The 20,930-nt window shown below is 56.0% G+C and overlaps 1 protein-coding gene across 1 annotated transcript in view; it reads right to left on the bottom strand.

The window, feature by feature from the left end:
- Positions 1-20,705, bottom strand: part of STX18 (syntaxin 18) — a 54,712-nt gene extending 34,007 nt beyond the window's left edge. The window contains exon 1 of the mRNA XM_004617420.2: positions 19,715-20,705. Coding sequence (XP_004617477.1) covers positions 19,715-19,882 — 168 coding nt within the window. The 5' untranslated portion in view covers positions 19,883-20,705. The remainder of the gene's footprint in view (positions 1-19,714) is intronic.
- Between the last annotated feature and the right edge of the window lie 225 nt (positions 20,706-20,930).

The following is a 20,930-nucleotide window of genomic DNA, read 5'->3' as shown; positions in this document are numbered from 1 at the left end:
AATGATGACTAAAACTGTTTGTCCTACACAGTGATTTCTACCAAAATGCCACGGGGAGTCCTCTGTGCTCAGCGCACTAATGGCAGGGCGTGGTGCCGGGGACGGCCGCAGGAGCGACGGGCAGGGCCGGCCCAGAGGGCTCGCAGATCCTTCGGAGGCCGAGCGTCCTCCTTCCCTCCCCGCCTTTCCCAAGGCCACAGCAGGACCTGCGGCCGGGCATTCCTTTCGTCTCTGTCTGAGACAGCCTCTTTCTCTTCTCCAGCCCAGGGAGTCACTTCAGGTAGCTCCTCTGCGACCCTAGGAACCAACACCCAAACCAGACCGACTTTCAAATGCAATGTAGGACAAGAAATATGCAAAAAGGCTTTTCTATGTGTAAGGAGCTGGCTCTTTAACTCTCAAGAAAGAGGGGGATTTATAATCACATAATAAAACCTAAGTCGATACTGTTTATGAAAATACACATGCAAGCAGGAAGTATTTATACGTAAGAGATTTACAGCCATGTTCAAGGAAAGCTCGCAACTTTACTGACACTCCAAAGCAGCATAAATGTAATCTACTTCAAACCACCTCTTGCCACAAAACCAAGAAGTTTCTAAACCACATGGATAATCCTGTGTTTTTAAGACCACTCATTTGAAAAGAGAAAATTTTGCAGAGACAAATGTTTACAGCAGTATTTACATGAACATAGCTATCATTATTCTATTAACCAGTGTGCCCATAAAATGTGTTGCAAACAGAATGATCTCACATGTACTAAGGAAGTGGTTCTTATAATTAAATATATTAAATATGTATATTTCAGGCTACATAAAGCTCCACATTTTATATTTTAGACATATAGTTTTTCTTATAGCAACTGGCTAAATGTAAGCTATATCTGCACTAAATACTAAAAGATCAGAGTCCCATGTAAATGCTGTCGAGAATTATTAACAATTTCCGTCCCTGTTCTCACAGAGCTCAAACCCCAAACCAAGATAATATCAGAATAGGCGTTGGCACAGAAAACCATGACAGAACTTTGGCCTTGCAACCGAGCTGTTTTATACTTTCTTCTCAAGGGGACCTATGAAACGAATGCAGAGCCAGCTGCGATAGTGAAACTGCCAAGACGGCAAGTCCCTGGAGCAAACGTACCTGTGAGTGGACCCGCCGGGAGTGCCACGAGCCCCCGTGCCTCAATGCCCACGACACACACGGCACAGCTGAGGGGGCGGGAGGGTTTCTCAAGGATGAACTCCCTGTGGATTGTCCTTTCTCCTCCCTCCCACGCTTCCTTCTCTCCATCTTATGGTCAGAGCCCCAAGGGCAGCTGGGAGATGGCAGCTGAGGGGGCGCTTGCCTCGTGCCGGTGGCCCGAGCTTGTCCCAAGCACCAGGGCGAGAGGCAGGATCACTCCTTTTTAAAATTAATTTTAATATTTCCATTTCTTTATTAAAATAAACAACAATAAAAGATCCCGGAGCAGTGGGCTTCCCGCAGCAAGCCCAGCCACGGTTCCAAGTGCGGCCAGCCTCACCCCCTGCTCGTGCCACCCTCACCCCCCCGCTCGTGCCCTCCACGCCTGCAGGACACCTCCAGGAGAGTGTGGCCTTCCAGTCCCGGGAGTGCCCAGAGCACAGGGAAGCCGGAGAGCCCTTCTCAGCCTTTCTCTAAAAGATCTTTCCATTTTTAAACAATTTACATGATGTTTTATGGTCCCTTCAGAGGAGAATTATAGTAAATGACACTCCAAGTGGGCTGTGTGAACCCACAAACCGCTCCTCAGAAAAGCTGCTGCAATTTTCCAGGACAGGGACAATAAAATATCCTACACAAGCCAGCGCTGGGCCCCGGGCCGACCGCAGCGACACCCGGGCTGCGGGGCAGGCAGCCCGGCGAAGCCCGCAGCAGCTCGCACGCAGGCAAGCAGCGGGGGCCTGGGGTCAGCAGCGCGGGCCTGGCACTGGCGCTCTGACAGCACAGCCTCTTTGGACAGTCACGCGGCAGCCGCTCGGAGACGCTTCCCACGTGCCACTCGGCTGACCCTGCCTAGAGCAGCGTTGTTTCTTCTACAGTGAGTTTGAGGGGCAAGCTGCGAAACTTTTCAGGAGATGCATTTCCCGCTCCAGACCACTAGGGACCAACAAGTGGCTGCCGCTCCCAGAACAGGGACTTAATAGTTAATACCCCGACCGCCGGGGCCATGTGCTCGCCGCCCCTCCCGGCTGGCTCCCGCCAGGCCTTATCTGTAACACAGCTGGGAGGCCTGCACGGAACACAGACCCCCAGGATCAATGAGACTTTCAAAAGATGAAAGTCGCCCCGGGATGGAATTCTCCCGTCTGGGACGGGGCTGCTGCCCCTCCCCCCACCTCAGGCATAACTATCCAACACCCCAAGGCACGGGAGACCCAAGGTGTGCTTTTCCCCCTAGGGCAGCCCTGACAGAGAAGAGCCTACCTCGGGCAACCACCCTGTGCTCAGGCAGGCAGAAGGGGGAGCAGAGCCAGAAGGGCCTGGGGCTCAGGCTGCACCGCTACTGGCAAAGTGACACACTGTCTACTCGAGTCTGGGATCGTTCATCCTGGGCAGAGTTGTTCACAGTATTTATGACTCTCCTTTACAGCGATGCACTGGAAGAGAATAATAAAGAAGCGATCTGAATGCCCTGAGAGCTGGCTGACAGACAGACGCACCAGAGAGATCGCACTGTTCTCCCAGTCTTCTGTTAGAACCGAGAGTTTTCTACAGTTACCAACAGGCTCGATCACCATCAGACTTTTGCAGTCAGCTCCAAGTCCTCCCTCTTTTCAAAAGGGAACTGTTCGAAACCAGTGCCTTAAATTTCTAGGCAAAAAATGGCAGTGATTCAATTAAATCTGCTCCCCCCCTTCCTTCCACACATACAAAATATAAAATAGTAATTCCAAGAACGCAAGAGAGAATGAAAGCTGAGCACCCAAAAGGTATACTCCTCAAATCTTTTCGTATAAAAACTCAGTTGTATTTTTAAAAGATGCTTCTGAAAATCTGGAAAACTATGTAACTAGATATAAAGAATGAATGGTCGCACTTAAACAGTGTGCAGGCCAAGAAAAATGAGTTCTTTATTCCAGAGGGTAGATCTGCTCATGATCTCGAGGTTCCTGTCCTGTGCGAGGAATCAAGGAGGACGCGGGGCCTGTGCTTGCGTTTACTGGAAATACCTTCCCTCCAACAATTCAGAGCTTCCCAAATGGACTTTGCAGAAGGGAAAAAAAAAACTAACAACCCTCACTGCCCAAAGAAGTCTCTGCAAACAGACATGGCTCCAAGGTAAACAAATCTACCCAAGCCATGTAAACTGCTCTTCCAGATTCCTCAGGGCTCTTGCCTAGGGAAGCAGCTCTCCGGAGACTGACATGTCACCACGCAAAGACTCAACAATTAAAACAAGCCATGAACAGTTTATCTAGTCTTGCAAACAGACATGGAGAATCTCGAGTATCGGGAGGCAAAAATCTCTTTAGCTCCCCCTGTTCTACCAGCTGACTCCTTCCTGCCCCCAGGCCTCACCCACCCACCACTCTACCCGCATCCCAGCCACGCCACACCACGCCACGCCACGGCCCCGCTGGACTAGAGGCAGAAAGGCGAGAGTGCTGAATCTCCTGCTCCACGCCGGGCTTCCTGCAGGGCCCCTCCCCGACAGATCTTTGGCCCCCCAGCACGGGGTAACAGCCTGCTCTGCACGGCTGGCTCCGCAGCCGATCCTGAAACCTTCACAATTGACCACACAAACACAATACCACAATGTAGGTCAACTTGTACACTCACATGCCAACGTGAAACTTATATGCAAGTCAACTACAGACATAAATCTGAAAGGGTGGAATTCCATCCAATGATCCCAAAATTATTTCAAGGAATCAATCTCCAAGAATGCATCATGAAATCAGAAGAGGCCAGTTAAGCTCCACGGGGGCGGGTGGGGGGGAGGAGGTGGAAAGGAGAAGAAAGAAAATGAAAGACTTTAGAAGAGGCAGCAAAGGTTTCACCCATCATTATACCAGAGAAAGGCCCAGATTGTAGAAAGGCCATTTAAAATTATTAACTGATCAAAAATTTGTAGTTGTCATTAAAAAAAAATACAACTTAGCAATTCAGTTCAGAAAGAAGACTATCCCGGGAACATACACATCTGTTTAATATTACAAGCCAACTGTCAACATCCTAAGTGAAGTTTTAATTTAATATTTTTTCTTTCTTGATGTCTTACCTTTAATCAATGCCTCATGAGAGTATCAGCTTTCTATAAGAAACTGTTAAATATAAAGAAATGTTATTGTAGCATGTTTATAAAATCATAGTTCGAGAACTTTTTATTTTTCCAAAGCCTGACCACAACTTAATTATCTGCAGGACATTCCAGGCTCACAATTGCAAGCTCCAGTTCCCAAGCAATTTTAAACAATATCTACTGTACAGGACAGAGGGTACACAGCAGACCGCAACATGGTTCTATTTCCAAAAGTCAGCATTAGGCCCTTTAGACATGGTTTTTATTTTCATTAAACAATATTTGTTTCCTCACTAATCATTAAATGGTTTTCATCACTATCGCCCGTTTTCCTTTCACATGGCAGTTGTTAGCATCAGTGTTTGTGTTCATAATAAATAAGTGACACACCCAACTCATTTAGAAGTGAACACACACGATGTCTGCTTGTGCGAGCGCTCGCACCCTGCACACTGTTCTCCCGGCCAGAGTGCCAGGCTGGTGTGTGCACTAGCATACAGTGTGCCTTTAAATCCGATTTAAGCTGCGTGCCTGCTTATGTTATTGTGGGCACAGAGATCTAATCAGCGGTTCAAGACATTTACTTGGGAAAATGGAAGAGGAAGAAGCAAAGACAGCAAGTTCATATTCCTGACCATAATGGAGAGGAGTCTTAAATACTGCCAATTCCTCGGACGGATGAGAAAAGAGGTCTGATTAAAAGTCACAGGCCAGCAACTGACCGAAATCTGGGGGCGTCGTTCCGAGAGCATTCCAGAGCCAGGGAGGAGAGGTTCTGGGGAAGGAGCTTTCTGCACACAGAAAAGGCAAGGCCTGCGACTCGGGGCCACGAAGCACGAGGACCAATTTTAAAGGGAAGCGAAGTGTGGAAGAATCACGACCAGCACCGCCCAGGAGATCATCTGGAGCGCCTCAAGGCGGCAGGCCCTTGCACGACCGCGTGAGGAGCCCCGTCTCCAGGGGCACGAGCTGATCTCACTCTGGATTCCAGACCAACTGCCCGCATGTGGCCCATGCACTCAGAGGCAGTGACGGCCAGGCAGAGAGGACATGTGGGGGCCCTTTCCCGGTGTCACTAGGGAGCTTCCACAGTGCTGGCGTCTCGGGCCGCCCCTAGGTGCTCCTTCCTTCTCCTCACGGAGGACAGGGACCACTTCAGCACCAGGCCCACATGTGGGCCATGCGTGTCACACACCACCAGCCTGGGGCCATCTCCCACTCCTCCTTCGAGCTCCATCCTTCACCCTACAGACACAGAAGACGCCTGCCTCCAGCTCCTGAGGCCCATTTCTAGGGGACCAATGGCCTGAGAAGCACATGACCCTTGGGGATTCAGAAGTCCCCCACTCCCCCTGATCATAAAGCAGAAATCACATGAACCACCCACCCCACTGGTTCCCGCCCCCTGAGGAACTTTCCTACAGGCCTATACTCCCCCTCGGGCCAGCACAGTTCAGCTCCTCTTCCTCCCTGCTGCCCACCAGGCCTTCTCTGGAGCCATTCCAGCACACTGAGACTTCTGACCCCACACAGGACACTGCATGGCCCACCCGGGTCCCTTCGCTCCTTTACCCACGATACAGCATAAGACCCCTCTCCTGGGAAGACCCTCCCTCTCCCGGAGCTCTGCCCTGCAGCCTGGGCAACAGTGAGGACGGTCTGACACTCACTCCATCCCACCAAGCCGGTGAGCCTCTACCACGGACGGTCCAGTCACGCGCTCCCACGCCGCATGTCCCGCATGCCACACGCCTCGCACCTACTCCACAGCACGCGGTGAGAGAATACCTTCCTGGACATCCCTCAGGGCAAAGAGCCAGTGACTGGCTGAGGAGGCCAGTGTGCGGCGACCCCCACCACTGCACCCACCCACCTCAGACCCGCCCAGGAGAGAAGACGGTGACGAGGCCGGGGCTTCGTCAGCCCTCACTCTGCGCTGAGGGGAAGTTCCCAAGAGCCTCTGTGGGCGCCAGGTCAGGACTGACTGACGGGCGGGTGGAACCGAAGGACAGAGCGATCAGTGACCCCCAACCCCTAGGGCGCTGAGGGAGGAAGGGCTGGAGGCTGGACCCCGGCCAGAGGCTCACCCATTACAAAGCAGAGCGAGGCCTGCTCCCAGGCTCAGCCAGGCTTCCCCGTGTACAAACCAATCACTCCCCTCGACAGCTCGGCTAGTCTGCACCGCTTCCCAGGTACTGGGGTGAACCAGAAGACTCCAGATACAGTGTGTTAGTGTTGTGGGGACAAAATCAAGCCACACGTTTGAAAACATGCACAGAGAAAAGGGAAATGAGACAAGGCGAGGGCGAGAGAGAGAGAGAGAGAGAGAGAGAGAGAGAGAGAGAGAGAGAGAAAGAGAGAGAGAGAGAGAGAAGCGCAAGTTCACCCGGCAGACAATGGGGGGGCGGCAGGCTGAGGGGGCTCCCAGGAAGGCGCACCCAGATGCCTTCCACCCCGACAGCAGCGGCCGCTCTGAGGGCATCCTCCCGGACATTTATGAAAAGAGTTTTATAAAGAGCTAGAAAAAGAAATAAAAAATAATGAATGCTGCTTTTTGAAAAGGGCTTTATGAGCAAAAGAAAGGGCTTTGGGATAATTTAATCTGGAGAAAGCAAGTCCTGGAGGCAATTTAACTTGTTGAAGGGTTATTTATAAGGAGGCGACTAAACAGCTGTTCTCCAATTTCACAGGGAGAAGAATTGGAGGAAATTGATTCACATTTCACTGCGAAGAGGCCGAGGCCCAAGGCAGGGAGGCAGCGTTGGAGGCACAGCCCTTGAGGGATGAGAGCAGCTCGGCAGACACCGGACTTCTCCGGCCGGGGACGGTGAAAAATCAGCCCGGTAGATTCTGAGTTTCGGGGCGTGAGGCGGCCTCCACCCACCCGCTCGCACGCCGCGGGGCGGGGGGCTGCTGGGCCAGCAGGCTGACGAGGGCACCGCACTGTCTGTCCCAAAGGCGGCAGGAAGGGCCGCGGGAAGCAGAGCCCGGCAGTGCCAGGGCCCAGCTCTCCTTTGCAGCCCGGCCGCAGGCGCGGGGACAGCTAAGCATCAAGTGCTCGTGACACCAACCAGAACTCGGAGGCCGCCCAGCCCCACGGAGCCTGGCTGCCCTGGATGGATCCGGGCATCCCGCAGGGGTGCCCCAGGCCCGAAGCGGGCAGATGCTGAGCGGGGAGAGTCTACCACTGAGGGCTGGAGTGCCGGGCAGGGCCTTGCTGGGGGAGGCGGGTGGAGGAAGCACAGGTGTGAAAGTGGACATCAGGTGAGGCTGGACGTCAGCTAGCAGCACAATCACTGAGCGCAGCACCTGGCTCTGGGCACCATGGAGGGGCCCAGTGATCACAGTGGGGTGGTGGGGGGGAGAAGCACCCCCGCACCCTCACCCTAGGCCTTCAGTCTTTGCTCCAGGCAAGGCGTGCTGTCCCCACCAGGGCCTGAGAGTGAAGTGGCGCTGGTGAGAAGCCAGCAAGGACCAAGCAGCCACAGGTCTGTGTCTGCAAGGGGCCACCTCAGCTCTCACAGGACACTCCGATCTCCTATGCTGTGGAGTCATGGAAAAGTCTAGAAGTGAATATGCCAATTGTCAGTGCACTGCACCAAATAATGCATAGAAAGAGACTCCCCCGAGGAGGCCAGACTCTGGGGTATGGAGACTCCCCTGAGAGGGTCACTCTGGGGTACGGAGACTCCCCCGAGGAGGGCCAGACTCTGGGGTATGGAGACTCCCCCAGGAGGCCAGACTCTGGGGTACGGAGACTCCCCCGAGAGGGCCAGACTCTCTGAGCACTGGAACGTTTGCTCCCAGCCTTCCTCCTGTGACACAGCAAATACAGCCACTGACGCCCACACCTCAGGTACTTAGAACGCCAGAGAATTCATTACTTCTCCTGTCTTGTCTTCCTTCCCTAGATGTAATTTTTATCTCACTTCCTCTTGTCACTGTTTGCTTACAAATCGCGGCCTCCGAGTCTGGAGCCAATTAGGGCTATAAAGCAGGCCGCCACGCCTCCACCGAGGGACCCATTTCTGTACTTGTTCTGATTTCAGGGGGGAGAGTTAAAGCTGGGAACTCAAAAAAGTTTCCAATCAACCATCACATTCTGCTCCTCAGGAAAGTGTTTCCCCCAGTTACGAGGCCGGTTCCCTCAGAGACTCTGCAGAAATCAGGCGGGTGCGGATACGTGCCGGGGGGTCACACACGACTGGGTGCCCACACAGCCGAGATACCATCAGTGCGCGGGACAGCGGGGACGCGGGTGTCCACAACGAGAGGGAAATGCTCCTTCCCACAGCAGCACACAGGAAGGCGGCCGACCCTCACCTCTCCGGCCTCAGGACAGCGGCCACGGGGCCAGAGCAAGCCCGCCGCGTCAGGAAGCCTCTCGGAGCTGGACGGGGCGTTGCACAGGCGCCGAGCCAGAGATGAGCCAGCCCCGCCGCTGCCCACAGACGGTCTGCAGCGCCACTGGCTGCTCTGGGCCCCCTGACTGGCCCCTCCCCATCAGGGTCGCTTGAGGAGCTCCGGGGTGGCCAGGCAGACTGCGGGAAGGAGTCTCCACTGGCCTCCCTCCGGCCCCGCCGGAGCCACACAGCACACGAGCACCCCAGAGCGAGCAGCGGGGTAGGGCGAGAGGAAGGGCCAGGGGATCACTCCTGCTCTCGGTGCTCAGTCCCGCCCATGGAGACTGTCACTCTCCCAGGAGGGTCTCTGTCCTCCGGGTTCTCCGAGTGCCTCCTGGGAGCTCTGTCTGGCTGAAGGCAGGTCTCCTCCCAGGTCTCCCAGCACCGTCACAGATGCAGGAAGCGGGGACCGGAAGGTCCCCAGCGGAGCCCAGCTCTCTGCACGGAAGCAGGTCTGTCTGACCTCTGCTCCGGTGACGGCAGAGGCTGGCCCGCCTGGCGAGCAGAAGCAGCTATTTCACGAGCACCCGAGTGTGCCCGAGCCTGCTGGCGGCTTGGGAGGCCACTGGCCAGCACTCCCCACCAGCCAAGAGGGTGTGCAGAGGGCAGGCGGGAGGGGCTGCAGGCTGCGTCTCGGGGCCTGGCAGGGGTGCATGAGCAAACAGAACAACACAGAGTGCCCCGGAGACATACAGGACACCGTCCGATCACGCATCACCGCTCCCACCTGTCACCAGCCCTTCCTTCTGCAGCCCCCACCCTGCTACTTGGGGCTCTGCCTGGCCAGCAGGTCATTCCTGGACTGAAGCAAAGGCTGGTCTGGAGGCAGCTGTGTCTCCCTGACAGCACATCAGACCCCGTCAGATACGCATGGTTTGTGTACCAGAATCTGTTCCGAGACAGTAGAGGTGGTGACACAGCCAGGAGACCAGCAGAGAGCAGAGCTGCGGGCCTGGGCAGGAACGTGAACAGGCCCGGCCTGCTTCCGGCCCCAGCATTCCGACCCTCAGGAACCTGGGGAACGTACAGCACTCCCCGCCCAGGGCCAGGCCGAGTCGAGCTCCCCCGGGGCAGCTATGGCCATCGTGGACTGTTTCAGAATGACATCACCTCGGCGCTTGGGGACGGTATCTCCTGTGGGCTAGTTGCAGGAAAGGGGTCTTAGTGCAGACGTGGCTGAATGCGGCCCCTCCCCTGCACGCCGCACACACATCATTAGATGCTGCTGACTCATGACATTTTTCTAATCCAAAGATATTAATTCTTCTCCATTTCCTGCCACAGCAAATAAACACTCCACTGCTGGGAGCTTTACACGTTCTGTTTTGCGTCTGACCCCAAAGTACTGAATGCTCATTCAAGAGTCAGTGTGATACAAGCAAAAAGTGACCGGAGTGCCCAAGGCCAGAAATAGACACTGCTTGCAATTCAGCACACTCCGTCCTAAGTGTTCTTGCCATGCCGAGTCTTTGGGTTCTGTACACGTAGTTGTGTAGTTTTGGGAGTGATTCTCCGGGCAGGGGTGTGCCAGGGGTTGAGCAGACGTGCGACGCCCAGGTCATGCCCTGTTGGGCCTTGTTTCTGTTAACCCAATGCGGTCTTGGCAAGCCTCCTCTGGCCAGGGCACGCAACCACACTGCTCCTTCTGCAGGTGGCACCAAGACAGGCCGCCCGGGAGACCGCCCGCCACACCTCCACACACCAAGGCCCCAGCCCACTTTCAAACTCAAGAGACCTGCCACTGGAAGAGATCAATGTCCACTGTTTTGTTCTGCTTTCACAATGAAATCTTTAGTCCATCTGGACATTCGTTTGAATGAGGAAAGAACTTCTTGTTTCCAGTGCTAACCAATGACCCTCCAACTGCCACAAAGAACCCGCCCCGCCCGCCCCACCCTCCTTCTGTCTGCAATGCCTTCCTGGGGGTCCAGGGAACCAGTCACACAGGGCAGGTGGTGCAGGAGCGGCTCAGCGGCCGGGGCCCCCTGCTCTGCAGGCTGCAGCCCACTCTGTGCCTTCAAGAACATGGAACCAAACAACTTTTTTTATATTTGAGAAAAGATGAATCAGGAAACAATAAAGGTGAATGTATCTATTGATGTAAGGCTTTATACACCTGAAGAAATTTGGTAGAAACAGTTTCAGATGGAGAAACAAGTCAGTGGCAGACAGTCAGATGAACAGGTGGCAAAGACCTGTACATACCGCCAGAGGGAGGAGCTCACAGGCATGAAGTTAAGAAGGGAAGGGGGAGGGAAGACACGGCCACACAGCAGCACTGGGGAGAAGCTGTTCCTGCTGAGGAGGGTGGCCAGAGGGAAGACGAGCCACCGTGGGACGGGGCAGCTGTGCCACTCGAATGTCCCTATTCTGTCTCATGAGTACTGATCAGTTTCAAAAGCAATCAAAAACTAATTAGTTCACCCCCAAATATGCCCCAAACACCAATCTATTATAAAGCACAGACTCACTCTTAGGACAAATTCCCTGTGCAAGTGAAAGGCCAACGTCACAAAACAGAACAATTCTGAGTACACGGGAACAAGCCACCGGGAGGCCCCAGGCAACTAGCAGGCTCAGAGAGGTAACACAAGTGGGAGGGCGCTTGCACTGCACACGAGCACTACACTAGGAGTAATCCCTGAGTGCAGAGACAGTGCAGTACCCCTACTCCCCAAAAAGCATTTGTGAAGGAGCTGGGTACTTTGGGAAAGCACAGTTCGAAACCAGGGAGCCACCCTGGTGCAAAATCCCCGAGCATTCTCTTGCCCACGGCCCTCAGTAAGCACACGAGAACGATGGGGGATGGGGGGGAGAGAGAAAAGAGGTTCGGTGAGGTCTCGGAGATCGCAGCTAAATGTTGGCAAAGTTCAAAGGTCAGAATTCAGAACTTCAGCGTTCTAATTCCTTTTCAGTTTCTGCCTGTCACTTCTACCCAACTCCAAAGGGCAAATGTCTGTTTGGGGGCTTCTTTCCTCAGGTTTTGTGCTACAAAACTGGTCACAGTTCCCGGAGTGGGCCTCCCAGAGGGGGAGCAGGGAAGCTGCCCCCAGATGCCTGGAGACAGGGCAGACGCAGCAAGGGGCCTGTCAGGCCTGGGAACTCACCTGCCTCCCCACAGGCCTCACTCCCGCGGGTAGTCAGGGCTCCTTCGTCCACCAGGGGGAGCCCCTGTGCATTTCCAAGTTCTGAAGCTTTCGCAGCACCTTCCATGTGAACTGCAGGGTCACTACATAGCACCCCCCTCTGTCCCCCTGCCAACAGAGAGAAAACTAATGAGGTCAGGTGGTGTGTCCTTAACACGACTGACCTAATGCAGAAGGCCTGGGCGAGTCGCTCCAATGGCAGAGCACACGCCAAGTCACGAGGAGCGATGGGAGGCGATGGCCTTGCAGGGGGCAGCCCATGTTCAATCCCTGGCATCCCTTATGGCAACCCGTGCACTTGGGTGAGATTCTTGAGAGCAGAGCCCAGAGTGACTCCTGAGGATCGCAGGTGTGGCCCACAAGGGGTCAAAAAACCAAAGTATAAATGAGGGTCACTCACTGCCCCCCAGCTCTGTCCTATGCTGTTTCCCAGAGAACCCAGTGGCAAGGGAGACACCCACTTTTGCTCCCTTAACCCTCAATGTTCACAGGGTTTTAAGAAACGTGTTTGGAAAGGAAAGAGAGATATCAAATTGGAATGCCTCGCCACAGAGGCGGGGTGGGGTGGGGGGATGGGACTGGAGGGGTGGGAGGGATACTGGGTTCTTTGGTGGTGGAGAATGGACACTGGTGGAGGGATGGGCTCTTAAACATTGCATGAGGGAAAAACAAGAACAAAAATGTATGAATCTGTAACTGTACCCTCACTGTGACTCACAAATAAAAAATAAATAAATAAAAATGTGTTTGGGGATACATCTAATGATGGGACCATGTGAAATGAGGGGATTGAATCCAGGCTGGCCACGTGCAAGGCAAGTGCCTTCCCCACTGCACTTTCTCCAGCCCCCAAGCCCCAATGTCCACTGGACCCTGAGCATCGGCCCTCCTCCTTGAGGGCTGAGAAGGGCCGAGCACCAGAAATCTGATTTCCACTTAAAGAGAAGATTACGGGGCTATCAAGTGCCTCAAATGTCGCAGCCCCACAGCTATTCCTCCTCCCAGCAGCGCTACACCCAGCCGAGCCTACCTCCTAAGTCTCAAGTGCTCTTGTCTGATGCCAACACCACCAGCTATCAGCTCCTGCTGGAACTACTCCAGGGGCCTTGGAGCTCCCTGTCTGCCACGCTCCATGCCAGGCCTGTCTGTAGGAACACGAGGATATCTGCGCACCAGTACGGTCCTGGCGCATATGGCATCCACGGGCACAGCTGAATGTGAAGTCGGTAGTCCTCAGCTGGCTGGGGATGCTCTCGCCTGAGGGCCAGCACACGTTCCTGGAAGGGTCAAGCAGTGACCAGTAGGGACTATACAGGCCTTTGCCTTTCAGTCCGGAAGCACACGTGGAAGCACGTGCGAACGAAGGGCCATCTCCCTCCTGGGCGCCCAGCAGGCGTTCTCCTGAAAAGGGCCCCAGACACCCAAGTCTTTCTTCCGGTCCCCTCAACCACCAGTGGGTGCCTGGGAGGCTGGGCGCAAGCTCTCCTCCATGAGGAGTGGGACTCAGGTCCCTTCCAGTCCCATCTGTCCTTCACTGCTCAATGATTTATGACACTGACCCTGAGCCGGGACACAACTCCTGACCCCAGTTAGGCTGACTGAGTAACTAACATCCGTCCCAGTGCTCCCCAAGCACTCCCATTTCCTCGGAATTCATCATTCACTTCTCTGTGCTCTGCTTTCTCTACCTGTTAATCACTCATTTCCTCTAAGCAGTACCTGTGACTTGTAAAGCCAAATTCCTCAGAAATCTCTGCTTTTGTATTTGTAAGTGAAATACTGCTTTTCTCCTTCCCTTATGTTCTTTGCATAGTTCACTTCAGAGCAAAGTCCTTTTTGTACAGACACAGGAAGACAGTTAATGCTATGCTTTTGTAACTTGGGAGTTAATCAACTCCAAGTAACATTTACTCCTCAGCATCTGTTCTATTTATTCAATTTAAGCCTCAGTTGCCCTTAGTTCCTAGCACCCCAGAAGCACAGTCCCGATGAAGGGACTTGAATGGACCCAGGGCAAGCCGTGAGCTACCCTGGCATTAAAACGTGCCAGGCCAGGAGCCATAATACTTAACTATTAAGTCAAGAGAAGTTATGGACGAATTCTGTCATAGCCCAAAGAGAAGTGACTAGACAAGGACCCTGCTAGGGTTAGGAAGGACTAATCTGGTCTGAGGACTGTAGTCTGGGATCTATAGCGAGCTGTACCCAGAAAAGCCACCCTACATTGGGGCTGGAGCAATAGCACAGCGGGTAGGGCGTTTGCCTTGCACACGGCTGACCCGGGTTCGATTCCCAGCATCCCATATGGTCCCCCGAGCATCGCCAGGAGTAATTCCTGAGTGCAGAGCCAGGAGGAACCCCTGTGCATCGCCGGGTGTGACCCAAAAAAGCAAAAAAAAAAAAAAAAGCCACCCTATAAACAATGTATCTCTTACGGTGTCCATACAAAATGACTAATATTAAGTAGAATTATGATGAATGTTTAAATGGTTGTTGGACTAAGGAAAGGCTAAATACCCCCTTAGATGGTATTCTGCCCTTGAGCAGATCTCTGTCTTATCTCGGAAGAGCTTCCCTTGGAAGGAAGGGCTTTCATATGTCGATTGTGCTACCTCACCTAGGTGTAGTTGCTAGCCCCAATACTTGGGGGTTGGGCGCAACACTGCAGTGGGGAGATGGAGCTCGGAGACATAGCACGGGGGACAGGAGGGGATGGGAATGATGGGCAGAGTGAGACTGGAATGAGGGCACTTAGTGAGACTGGAATAGGTGCGGGGGGTGGGGGGGAGAAAGGAATAAATGGCAACTGATCACCAACTAGCCCCGCGGCCCAGTTCCCTCCTTCATGCATCTGTTGGTGGTGGCAGCAGGCCGGGGTGGGGAAGTGGATCATGGCCACTGAACACACGTGGCGGGCAAGAGAGACCACGCCGCCGCACGCACTCATTTTATTGTGTGATCACACAGGGCCAACGCCTATGGATGGTGGGTAAGTCGGTGCTGAGTGGATACACGTCCTAAAGCTGTTGGCTGCCCGAGTCCCAGGACAACCCACACTTCGCTCCCGATGGGGATCCCGAGACTGGCACTGTGCTCAGCCTTACCTCCATCCTGCTGTCACTGTCACAAACACAGCCCCAGAGGGCTTGGGTACTGCGTGCGCGAGCAGGGGCTCCAGCCTGTGTGTGTCTGAGACCAGGGATGGTTCCTTAAGGGCTCCTCGAGAAGGCGGAAGAGGGGAGAACGGTGGGACGCTAAGGAACCCCTTTCCCCATCCCTGACCCTCCTGAGCCAGCCCCTTACTGATCTGCAGAAAGGGTTCTGCGCCAATAAAACTGAACCTCAGAGTCACTCTGATTGGAGGCGCTCTGTTGCTCGCTCCCTGCAGTATGCACCTCTGTTCCCCGACTCGTCAGTTCCCTCCTGTGGCCTGCTGCTGTGTCCTCACAGCATGACGCAGGAGCCCCTGTTGAAGCAGGGTCATCAGAGCCACACTCTGGGCACTGGCCCCCGAGTCTGCACCAAGTCTCAGAGGGAACCCCAGAAGGGTCTGCGAGTGAATGCTGAGCTGTAGTGCCCGTGGATGTGTTTCCTCTGGACTCCAAACCACCTGCATCCTGTTTCAAGTTCGCTCCAGACGCTGCCTAATTGTGATGCAGTGTTAGGAATTGTATCAAATCACATTTCCAGAACTGCAGAAAGCCCGAGATGGGGATGAGTTAGACCAAATGCACATTCGTGAATTCTAGGACCATAGGTAGTCATGGTAGACCATGACTACCAATGGCCCTCCCCCTTTCAAGCACCAATGATCCAGGGTGTTTTCGTGAGACTGTGACTCAAGACGAAGGGTACAGGTTTATGGGCTTTGGACCCTGGTGAACTCCAAATTTCAGCCAGAAACTCAATAACCTATTCCTTAAAAAACCAAAACTTAACAGCTTTCACAAGTGCAACGTATGCTTCTGTGTGCTTCATCTAAAGAATTCCCAATCATTTGCAAGTGATCAGAATATTAGCTTTATTAGAAATGCTGTGAATCACCATGACATGCACGTCTTACAGTGTTTGAACACGCGTCCTTTCACAAGCGTTCACTGCGCCAATGTCCCCAGTTTCTGCCACACCCCAGCCTGCCTCCAGAGCAGACACTTTTCTTTTTTCCCTTTTAGGCACTGTAGTTTGAAATGCTGTAGTTTTTGAGTCTCGGCTGTTGAACCATGTGGAAACCAAGCCTGGAAGGACCCCATTAAATGGCAGCCACGGGTCCCTACACTCCCCGCCACCCAGCAACACGCTCCACGGGCTGGTTGCACAGAGGCCAGTCTGCAGGGCCCGTCTCCTTCCAAACAGGCGGGACACACTCCCGGCCCCACAGCCGCATCGCGCATTAAGCGTTTCCTTCCCAGACAACAGACACGAGAGCCTGACGGTGGGGCTGGGAGGTACGCCTCAACCCTGGCCCTGGCGTCCCCGCTCACTTGCAGGGTTCCAGTGGGCAGGCATCATCTGACCCCCACTGTCCTCGGAGTAGGGCAAGAAAGGAGCTGGCCGTGGAAGCCCCGTCACCGGGCTGAGACAGGCAGAGCAAGAAGGGGCCTTTTCTGGGCACCTGTGGGCAAGAACAGGAGAAGCAGCTCCATCCTGGGTTTCCAAGACTTTCCCTTCACTCGGGGTTGTTCCTTTCTTTTTAATATTTTGGATTTTGGGTCACACCACACCATGTCCAGGAATTACTCCTGGCAGGGCTCGGGGACAAAGTAGGATACGAGGATTCAAATCTAGGTTGGCCACACGCAAGACAAGAGCCCTCCCCACTGTGCTCTCACTCCAGCCCTCGCTCCATCCTGCGAGTCACACTGTCCGGCTGTGCTGGGTCAAGTTAGTGGACCCTACAGCCTCACAGTCCCGGGACGACGAGCCTCCCTCTAATTTGTATCCCCCTTCTCCTGGAACCTGGTAACAATCCTAAGCCTGTGCTCAATGGAACTGGCCCACCAGCCACACCGTGAGGAAGAGGAGTCCAGGCCTTCCTGCCCCAAGCCCACCCCATGCTCAGCACTGAATCTCGAAGATGAACCCCACTGACACCCTGGGTTTAAAGCACAGCAGGCATCTGAGGCATGGGGAACAGCAGGCATGGCGCTGGCTCTGTCCTCACCTCCCCTGTGACCGAACAGTCCCCTCACCCACCTGGGTGCTAGCTCCCCATGCATAATTGAACGACCTGACCGCGGGGGCTCAGGACCTCGAAGGGACTCCATGAGAGCCGTGGCCCTGCGTCCCACGCGCAGGCCATTTCTTCCACAGCAGGACTGGCCACTGGCGGGAGCTGTGGGGGCTCGGGGTCTGGCAAGAGAGCACTGAGGCGGGGAGGAAGCAGAGGCAGCTGTCAGAGCCCACCAGGAGGGCTACCTCGGGTCCCCTAGTGCTGAGCAGCCTCCCCATCAGTCGCACACACCCGGAGGGCATGGACTTCAGGGCCACCCACACTACTGGCCCTACTGGCCACCGTGCGTGGGAGAACGGGACCGTCCATGTGGCTCTAGGGACAGCAAGAGGCGCCTGGACCCCGATCCCCACACCCACTTCACAGAAACGAACAATAAGCTGAGGGAGCTCTTCCCACGCCGCACTCTCGCCACCCCCGGGTGCCCTAGGTCCCGGGCGCAGATGGACCGCCGGCACTGCCCACAGTCCTCCTGCTGCAGATGCCTGCCCCACACTCGGGATGTCGTCACATCCAATCCGCCAGTGACTCCACAGGGAGACATGCGCCAAGACACACAAACTCAGCAAAGGGAGCATGGAAGCTAAACATCTGAGTATCACACGAGAGATGAGCGAGGGGAGCGGGTGGGGAGGGCTAGTCTCAATACAGCTTTCCTCCACGCAGGGAGGCATCTACAACCGTGCAGTGAGTTGGATATCTGACAGCAGCTTCAGCCGAAGGAGGAGTGGGAAAAGCTGGGGTCGCACTAGGTCACAGGCGTGGACCCTGGAAACGGCAGGGGAAGCTTCATAGAACAAGATCTCAACAAGCATCAAAATCTCAACTTTTCCCAGCAGGGCAACCTCCACACCCCACACTGATCCGGGGAGGCTCGGTGCAACTAGGGCCGTGTACTGAGTGTTCGCTTAAAGGAGATCCAGGGGGGTCAGAATTCTTTTCTTTTCTTTTTTTTGCAAAGAGGGCGACAGGATCCTGTGCCGTCTTCTTACATTTCCTCGGGGCTGGCACCAGGTTCACCAAACCCCAGTAGGTGCCTGGGAGGGGAAAGAGATGCCCCAAATTTCTCTCCCTAAGGTTCTGACCTGAGAAGTGGCTTGTTTCAACAGCAGGAGGGCGCGGCTGTCCGCGTGCCTTTTAAAGCACTCGGCCGCTAGAAAGAGGGGCCTTTTCCAGGGAAAGACAGAGCGAAAGCTGTCGCTGTCCACATGCTCCAGGTCGCGGGGCTCCTCCCCCAGAGCTCTCCCTGACGCACAGCACTGGCCCTGGGGTCAGGCGCCAACTGCGGAGCGTGCACCAGGCCTGTGGAGGTGTCCCCAAACCCAGCGCCCCTCAAGAGCTTCTCAGACCAACTCATGACAACGCGAAGCTGCACATCCAAAGCTCTCTCGGGCGTTTCGGTAATTAGACAATCATCCCCAGATCCCCCGAGTGGGAAGGGCCTGGAGGTCCCATGCGCCAGAGGGCCTGCAGGGACACGCACCCCAGCAGGAGGGAACTGCTGCCAACCTTGTGCAGCTCTTCCCTCGCCCGCCCCCTCCCCCTCTCCCCTCTGGGCACCAGGAACACCCAGAACCTGCCGCCTGAGGGGGTCGTGTCCAGCACCACAGCCTCTGGGCATCCAGGGAGAACTCCTGCTCTCTCCTTTGTGCCTGGGACATCCTCGGGGCTCGGGGCCCTGGCCTGGCTCTCCAGCACGCCTGACACCTCAGGGTTCTAACAGCGCTGGTGACAGAGCAGGCAGGGCTCTTAGAGCAGCCCCACCTCTCTCCTGCACCGCCTGGCTCCTGCCAGCCACCTTCCCACGGGCAAGCGGCCATTGCTCATCCTTCGGAGCCACAGCACAGCCTGTGGGGTGCCCGCCCTGCACGTGCTGAGCCAGGCCAGTGCCCACCACCCCAGCCCCACCAGGACTGGCCCTCCAGTGCAGGGCAACAGTCAGCCCTGCTAACCGCCATGTGTGGCCCAAAACACAAAACTCTGTGTGTGTGTGCGTGTGTGTGTGTGTGTGTGTGTGTGTGTGACGGGGGGGGGGGGGTTACCTGGCTGTGCTCTGTGTGTGTGTGTGTGTGTGTGAGAGAGAGAGAGAGAGAGACGGGGGGAGGGGGGGAGTTACTTGGCTGTGTACAAAGCACCAGGCATGGGAGGAGATGCCAAACAGGATGACTTACCTGAGACTGATGAAGTCTAAGACTCAAGGTCCCTCACTGGCACCTTCCAAAGCTGGGGGTGGTGGGGGCAGTGGTGGTGTGATGTGTGTTTCTGAGAGGTTGTGTGTGTGTGTGTTTGAGAGAGTATGTGTGTGTCTCAGAGGATGTATTTCAGAGGGTGTTTATGTGTGTGTGTTTCACAGGGGTGTGTGTGTCAGAGAGGGGGTGTGTGTGTGTTTCAGAGGGGGGTGTGTTCGTGTGTGTGTGTGTTTCAGAGGGTGTGTGTGTATCAGAGTGTGTGTTTGTGTATTTCAGAGGGGGGTGTGTTCGCGCGTGTGTGTGTGTGTGTGTGTGTGTGTGTGCGTGTGTGTCTTTCCGAAAGCCACCGTGAAGCAGCAAGCCCTCTCGCGCCAACCCTCTGGGCCGGGTGCCCTCCGCGTCCGCCCACAGAACCCCGGGCCCGGCTCCCGCCCCGCGCCCCGCCACCCGCGCCGTCGCCATGGCAACCGGCTCACCACTTCGCGCGCCCGGCCGGAGAAGTCGCCCCGGGGCCGGGGGCTGCGGCGGAACAGCTCGTCCCGGCCGCCGTCCGCCGCGCCGCCCACCGCCACTCCCAGCGCCTTGTTGCGCGTCTTCACCGTCTTGACGCTGGCCCGGAACAGCAGCGTGATGTCCACGGCCATGGCGACCGGCGCTCGGGACCCCCCGCCCGGCCGGCCACGTCAGCAGCCGGCGACCGCGGCGCGCAGCGGCCCTCGCTGGGGGAACCGTCCGCGGGCGCAGCGTCCGCCGGAAACCGCGGCGCGGGAGGAAGGTTCCGGCCCCGCACACCCCGCGGCGCGGGAGGAAGGTTCCGGCTCGGGCCGAAGCGGCAGGAACGTTTACGCGGCGCCCGGAAACCGACCTCGGAGCCGACCTCGGCAGGTGTGACGTGTGGCCCTGACCTGACCCGGCCGAAGCACGGCCGCTGCCCCCGTGTCCTCAGCTGCCCCGGGCCTCCGAGCGCGCTGGACGCGAATGGCAGCAGAGACCCGTGGCAGTGACCGTCTCGGTGCCCCTGGGGCGCCCAAGGGACGGCGCAGGACGGTGCATGACGGTCGGGGTCGTTGGCGTGGAAACGACCCCGAGTGGATGCCGACGGGGCGCGGGGCGTTGGGCTGGGGCGCGCCCCACCAGAGCCCAGGTGGGACGGGGAAGATGGTGACTTGTTCATCACGGGAGCAGATCCGCGCTGCAGGGTCCTCGCTGCAGCTAGCCAGAAGCAGATCCGCGCTGCACAGCCCTCGCTGCAGCTAGCCAGAAGCAGATCCGCGCTGCAGGGTCCTCGCTGCAGCTAGCCAGAAGCAGATCCGCGCTGCAGGGCCCTCGCTGCAGCTAGCCAGAAGCAGATCCGCGCTGCAGGGTCCTCGCTGCAACTAGCCAGAAGCAGATCCGCTCTGCAGGGCCCTCGCTGCAGCTAGCCAGAAGCAGATCCGCGCTGCAGGGTCTTCCCTGCAGCTAGCCAGAAGCAGATCCTCACTGAGGGGCCAAGCGCAGAGGGGGATGGGCTGTGCAGAGGTGGGTGGGGGGCGGCAGGTGGGAGCCGAGAAACGGCAGAGCGGGGAAGGTAGGCTCTTGCCTAGCCCTGGAGTTAACCCGGGTCAGCCCCAGCCCACCAGGAGAGATGCCTGAGCACGGCCTGTGTGTGTGATCCAGATCCTCCACTCCCAATTTAAAGACAACCACCAGATG

Source organism: Sorex araneus, chromosome 5 (genome assembly GCF_027595985.1).
Source record: "Sorex araneus isolate mSorAra2 chromosome 5, mSorAra2.pri, whole genome shotgun sequence".
Classification (NCBI taxonomy): Eukaryota; Metazoa; Chordata; class Mammalia; order Eulipotyphla; family Soricidae; genus Sorex; species Sorex araneus.
This window is presented reverse-complemented; position numbering and strand designations above follow the sequence as displayed.